Consider the following 7,241-nt stretch of genomic DNA (forward strand, 5'->3'; position numbering starts at 1 on the left):
ATTCCTAGTTTCATGTCATTATCGGTATAATTATAGCAATTAGGCACCAAATTATGTGCAGGGTTATTTCGTAAGGTGAGAATTTTAGGTGAATTAAAATTTTAAGGCCAGACTAGTCAAACTGAAAGCATAGATTAATTTCTCCAGTTCAGCTTTTTTTGCCTTAAATTAAAAAAATTAATAAATAAATAAATAAATCACTTCAGTAAGTCACCCTGTTAGTGTGTAACATGCCACCAGCGTAGGTCTAAAACAGCGAATTATTGTTGTGCGCAAGACGAATTATGATGACATCCAAATTGATATTAATTATTTTTTCCAGCAGTATAAATCAATCAGAGATGGTCTAATATATAAATGTCGGGAGTATACATTGGCCAGCCATCCAGCTGCTGTGCAGGACTACCACTCACATCACTCTTTGCCATGCCCGTACCTAGCCTTTGGAGGCTGAACCTGCAGGTTCCTACGACAGAATTTAATGTGGGGGCGGGGGGTCATTCAGAATAGCTAACTATATTCAGAATCTGCTGTTCATCATTGGGAAAATGATGGGAGTTGTAATCCAAGAACAGCCAGAGGCTACACTTGCCCAGCCTTGTGCCCTGCGTTTCCCCATTTTGCTGTAGACTGAGCTGATGCCACCTGGAAGGACTCGTGACTTTGTAGGTCCCCTGATATGTTACATGGCTAAATGCTTCCCCCTTCTCCCCAGGTGCACGGCTCTCGCCTCCCCACAGGTGCATTACAAAGATGTTTTCAGAGTTTGTTTGGTTTATCTTCCTGTTGACGAAGCCTTTTCCTGCTCACAATAGGAAGGGGGGGCTAAACTGACCCCCCCACACATCCTGACCCTTATGTGTGGTCCCAGCTGCCCCTTGAGAGAGAACCTGCAATTATTTTATTACTCTGTCCTGGAGATCTGTGTTGAAACAATGAGGTTTATTTCCTAAACATTGAATTGAAGCGAATCGAGAACCAATTTGCAAAATTCAGGCAGAAATTGCCAAACTGTAAATAAAACTGGACTGGATACTTATTAAAAAACAGCAATTTTTTAACTAAATTTTGCAATTGAGTTTTTGGTTCAATAACATTTTTTATTTTATGGGATCACTCAGTGTGCACAAGATACTAATAACACATACAAAGGGAAGGTGGTATGGGGGGTAGATTGACAGACAATGGGACCATATTCCATATTCTTAATGCAATATGAAAGCATTTAGACCAGAGTTGGTTTACTATGGCAACGCTAGGTGTCTGAATCATATTTGATGGTCACTCAGCTTCAGATATAACAGAGTCCTGATTATTCCAGATCTTCCAGCTGTCCAGATTTTGGACATGCTCTCAAAAGGGCAGAGTTCTCAAATTGGTTGATTTAGAATGATTTAGTCACAATAGACTTTAGTTTAAAGGGATACTCTAAGCACCAAAACAACTTTAGCTTAATGAAGCAGTTTATATGTATATGTTTATAGATCATGCCCCTTTAATATCACTGCTCAATTCTCTTGTGTTTCTGTTTATGCAGCCCTGGCCACACCCCCCATTGCTGTGACTCACACAGCTTGATTGAAAATATATATATATCAATTTCAGATCTTACAGCACAGTGTGTTTACTTTAAAAGTTTTTCTCTCCTGTTGTGTTAATTAAAATGCAATCACACACAAGAGGTTCCTGCAGTCTCTAGCAAGCAATTAGCAGAGCAGGAGATAAGAAATGTGCAACAAATGAAGTTTAAACATGAGATCTCTCTATGCAGGAAATGATAAGAAAACGTTTAAATATGGCAATCCCATAAAAGTATAGCAAATTAGGCAGCTATCTACTAAGCTACTGAAAGATAAAAGTTAATAAAAAAATAGCTTTTCTTAATTTATATTTTTCATCTGTTTAGTAGATAACTCCCTTAATTGGTACCTTGTGCAGGATTGCCATATTTAAGGTTGCCAAATTAGGGAGCTGTTTAGCAGATATCTCCCATATTTGGTCGCTAGTTTGACTGCAAGGGGGTGTCCCCAAATTAATTCAGAGACGTGGCGATTTCTCTAGAAATCACCAGTTTTAGGAATTGGGGGGCACGCAGATAACCCCTAAAGCACATTAGCAAGCTGAAGTGCATTGGGGTCCGTCAAGTTGCAGGAAGAATATTCAATGTTACGTTTTTCTTTCCACCTGTGTATCTGCGTGCGATACTGACGCAACGCATTATAGGGCTGGTATAAAAGTTATTCCAGGACTGATTTTTATTCCCAGTGTAAGCTCACAATCGTACTGAAATTCTATGAACTATGAACCTAAAGGCCTATTATATCAAGATGGAAAAAATATTTAATCCAGTTATGTATTCAAATCAGTCTAAAATGTGAAATTCACGTTGAATTACCAACAAGTTCCACCCTTTATTTATATGTTGCCAAGTATAAACTGAAATCAGGCATGGCCTGTCAAGAACAGGCTGGGAACTCATAAAACGGACACTTTGGCAGTTATGAGCAGTAGAATCTATTTAAAAATGTTTTATGAACACAAAACAGTTGAACGATTTATAAAAAAAAAAAAAAAGAAGTTAAGCCAGACCATTAAACTCTGCATTTGAGAACTGGATCCTGGCGATTTCTATATTAACCGTGCAATTAAAGAATTGAAAGCCTGCAAATGGTAAAAGCAGAAAAAGGAATAAAAAAAAAAACATGTATGCCAAAAATTGCTAATTCAGAAAAATACACCAAGTTGGCTCTTTTTGCGTATAATTATTTTATTTAGGCTTATTTACTAAATCGGGATACGTAACAAGTTTTATAAGAAAATTGCGGAAGTTGGGAAAATTCTGCAGTTCAGCTAAAATTTCCTAAAAGTTTCGATTTCTCGTTGAGTTATCTAGCAATTCCCTGTTTAGTGAAAAAATCCCTCTGTATCAGTCCAGGAAATGGCACAACTGCCTCTTCAAAAGGAATGTTAAAATTTAGATTTAAAAAAAACCACACAAAAAAAAAGGAAAAATGTAGTTTGGCTAACTTAGAATAAAAAAAAAAAAAAAAATCACTTTTAATTCCCAATTCAAGTAAGCCTACCTATGCTTATATAAACTACGTCTATATTTCTGTTAACTCATTGGGGCTTATTAGCTAAACTTTAAATTGATGAGGATTGCATAACTGGATAGCAGATTTCAGGCCAATATATGGTCAAATTGGTCAATTGTAAATGCTAAGCGATTACTGGTTTAGAGAATAAGCCCCAGATAATTTGAGGATAGATACAAAGAACACGTGTAAATTCACTGTTGAATTTGTGTTCCTAACCTCCCTTGTGAAGTCTAATTCGGAGGATAGTGCCTTACTAAATACTCTGATGGTTCCCATATTGTGTTACAGAGAGGACTTATTGCCTGGGGGATCTGCGCTCAGTCTTGCGTTAAATTGATAGCATGTTGCATGCTCCGTTTACCTAATAAAAGCTAATGTTTAATCGGCATATATAACTGTAGCACAAAGTTCATGTGCACTGTAAGAGCAGCCCTGTACAAAGCATCGGCCAATCAGGGTCCGGTGTCAGCACAATGCAGGTGAGGGATAAGGTATATCTGGGCAGACAGATCTTCACAACCCAGCTCTCTGCATTTATTCTGATACATAATGTCCATAGCTTACAACCCCAGCTTGCAATGTCAACTACCTATTATCCTGGCCCTTTTCCAAGGTGGTTTGCTGGTTGTGTTTATACTATACGTGGACTATGATGACCAGACCAGCAGTCTGCCTCTTTCCAACTCAACTTTACCAAAGGATAATCAGCTGTATGAGATCTTCCCGTTCTTTAAAGACATCAATGTAATGCTGTTTATTGGATTGGGCCTTATGCTCTCCTTCCTAAAGCTCTACAGTTTTGGAGGTGTTGCCTTCAACTTCTTAATAGCCAACTTCTCTATTCAGTGGTCTCTGGTCGTACAGGGTTTCTTTAACCACTATGAAGATGGGAGGATCAAATTGGGATTGGAGAACGTACTGAATGCGGAGTTTGCGGCAGTTACTGCAATGATTTCGGCGGGTGCCATACTAGGAAGAGTCAGCCCTATCCAACTTCTGATACTGTGTCTACTGGAGATACCGTTGTACGTGGTGAACGATTGGCTTATCCACAAATATTTCCACATCATCGATGTAGGAGGTACAGTTGCCATTCATGTGTTTTCATGCTACTTTGGTCTAGGTATTTCCCGGATTTTCTATCACCCTGAGCTAAGAGTAGGTCACACGAAAGAGACCACCACTCCCAACTCTGACTTGCTATCTCTCGTTGGTACACTCTTTCTTTGGATCTTCTGGCCCAGTTTCAACTCAGTCGTGGCCAAAGCAGGAGATGCTCAGCATCGAGCCATACTAAATACATTCCTCGCACTCAGTGCAAGTACCCTCACCACCTTTGCTATGTCAAGTTTGTTGAGCAAAAAGGGACAGATAAGCTTGGTGCATCTACAAAATGCGACCTTGGCTGGTGGAGTGGCCATTGCAATATCTGCAGATATGATAATCACCCCAGGTGGAGCATTGGGTTTAGGTTGCCTTGCCTCAATATCTTGCATTTTGGGCTTCCAGTACTTATCCCCATTAATGGCCAGGAGGCTTAAGGTACAAGATCAATGTGGTATACACAACTTGCATGGGCTCCCAGGAATTATCGGAACCTTGGGCAGTATTATAGCCATATTGTTCAGCCCTATTGATATTTCAGACCTGAGTCTCACTGATGACCTATATTACACCAATGGCTTGAAAGAAGGAAGTTCCGCCCTAGAGGTTCTGGGAAGCAATGGAACCTGGAACTCCAGAGACCAAGCTATGGGTCAGGCCGCAGCTCTTGGCGTTACATTCGGAATTTCCCTTTTGGGGGGTTATATCACAGGACTACTCTTGAAAATCCCCTGTTTGGTCCACCCATCATACGAGTTTTACTTTGACGACCAACCATACTTCCAAATCCAAGATATCTCAGAGAACAATTGGAATTCAAAGGACAAACACGACAGAAATTTGTTGATGCCATTAAAAGAAGTTTAGATAAATGTACCACAATCTCCAAAATTTTAAGAATTTATTCTAAATGTTCACTTCTTAGATAACGCTTGCGAGATCCACCAAGGTTTTGTAGAAACATCTGACTGGTTGAGAATGATGGGCAATGCATGAAATGGGCTGCCTGGAGCATGCATTATTCATATGCTACAAAAGTAATATGAACTTATCTCTCCTGCATATCAATAACGCATGCTGTAAGGTTCCATTTTTCATGATCCAGAACTAAAGTAAACATCTCCCGGTGTACGGACATAAAAGTTAGACGAATCTTGTTCCTGATAATTATATAGGTCATTTAAATAAGACAAAGTCTCTTGGGCTTCCGTCCATTCAAATTGCTCAGACAGCAGCTGATCCTGTCCATAGCTGTTGCACTTGTCACAGCTGAGTGTGATTGAGACAAAAACGGAGAGGTAGTAAAATGCAATGTTTAAATTACAGAAAACTATTTGTAGTTTTGTTACAGCAGGAGGAATACATAGAGAGGTGCGTTAGACTGAATTGATATGACCAGGATGCACAGCTCGAGATCTTCTTCTGGGGGTGATAACGTTTACAGTGTTTGATCACAGACTGGAGCATTTAACCCCTTAAGGACACACCTTCTGAAATAAAAGGGGATCATGACGGAATATTTCCATCCGGTGTCCTTAAGGGGATAAAGAGCAGTTGGTGGTTTATCCACTAAACAGTGAGTAGTTAACGGACATTTTTTTTTCCATGTATAAAGAATTGGGGGAGGAGGGGGAATTCATATGGGTTTTGACGGAGATTGGTTTTCCAATTTGGTTTATTTTCATCTAAAACCACAACTTTAAAATGTTGCAATTCTGGCCTAAATGTTGAAATTCACTTTGTATTCCTGGCAGTTTTCCCTTTAGTAAGTAGCCGAGAGTGAGTGAAAACGCTCAATTTAGTTATTATACTGAAAGTGAATTTCAAATTTCAGGCCAAAATAGCTGACCTTGGGAAAAAAATCAAACCAGGTATGCATCAAATTCGGCTACTTTTGCCTTCAATTAGAAATTCACTTTGAACTCCTGACAATTCTTACTTTAGTGACAAACTGAAGCAAGCCTCCTAACTCTAGCGTTCTGAGAATCGAGACGCCAGTGGGAGGGCGGTAAGGGGGCGACCGGTTATGCAATTGCGTCACTGCCCATGGAGGTAGACAATCCCTGAATAGGAGCAGGTCCACCCAAGTTGATAATAGATCAGATTCACCCAGGCTGCCTGTCCATCATTTAAACCAGTGAATTGGACGCAGACCCTGCTGGGAGCACTATTTCAATGCTCCCTGCATGGTCCTAGTGTCTTCAACATGGTGCAAACGCGTCATATGATGTGCTTGTGCTATGCTTGCTGGGGACAGCTGGGAACTAAGGTGGGACAGGACCTGAAAATCAGGACGGTCCCACTGAAATCAGGACAGTTGGCAGGCATGCTAAAGTTTAGTGTATACAATAAACCAAGAAATGTGCCTAATTGGACATCTTACAAAGGGCACTCTAAGCATCACAACCACTATGGCACACAGTATCTTTTCTGGCGTCAGGAGACCCTTAATACCATCATTTTCAAATGGCGCCAGAGATCTCTTGACACCATAAGAACTGAAGTGTGCTGTACTGGTTATGGTTCACAGGAGCACTCCGTGCACCATAACCCCCACTGCATGCTGCCATTTTAGAACAGTTAGACTTCTTACCTGAGGCCAGACGGAGGTGCAGGGGCTAAAAGTGATCAGGTGATAATCTCAGTCAATGAGCTATCTCTGAACATCAGGCCTGAGCTCAGTAAGCCAACAGAAGGTCCTGTTTAGGAACCTCTGGCTGAAGTAGTGCAGGCGGGAACATCGCTGGGCAAACCCCAGGTAAAAAATCAAAACTGTTTTAAAAACATGTATGTGGCACTGCAGTGGTTATGGTGCTCGGAGTGTTCCTATAAGCTAAAACTGCCAAGCTGCGGGAAACAATATTTCCAAGTTAAGAACTTTTCCAGCTATTTTTGCCTAAATTATTAGAATTCTCCAGGCGTTTCTCCATAATCCCTGCTTTAATACCTAATCCCCCTAGTTCCCAGTAACAGATGAACGTGTTGATAATCAGATATATGTCTTTAACAACAAGCATTCCATTCGTAATGACAGATACA

The 7,241-nt window shown here is 40.3% G+C and overlaps 1 protein-coding gene across 1 annotated transcript; it reads left to right on the plus strand.

The window, feature by feature from the left end:
* The first annotated feature begins 3,631 nt into the window (after positions 1–3,631).
* LOC134565927 (ammonium transporter Rh type A-like) lies at positions 3,632–5,249 on the plus strand. Its single transcript, XM_063425616.1, has one exon. The coding sequence runs from the start codon at positions 3,648–3,650 to the stop codon at positions 5,067–5,069; it is 1,422 nt and encodes a 473-aa protein (XP_063281686.1). The 5' UTR covers positions 3,632–3,647; the 3' UTR covers positions 5,070–5,249.
* Positions 5,250–7,241: the final 1,992 nt, after the last annotated feature.

Source organism: Pelobates fuscus, chromosome 6 (genome assembly GCF_036172605.1).
Source record: "Pelobates fuscus isolate aPelFus1 chromosome 6, aPelFus1.pri, whole genome shotgun sequence".
NCBI lineage: Eukaryota > Metazoa > Chordata > Amphibia > Anura > Pelobatidae > Pelobates > Pelobates fuscus.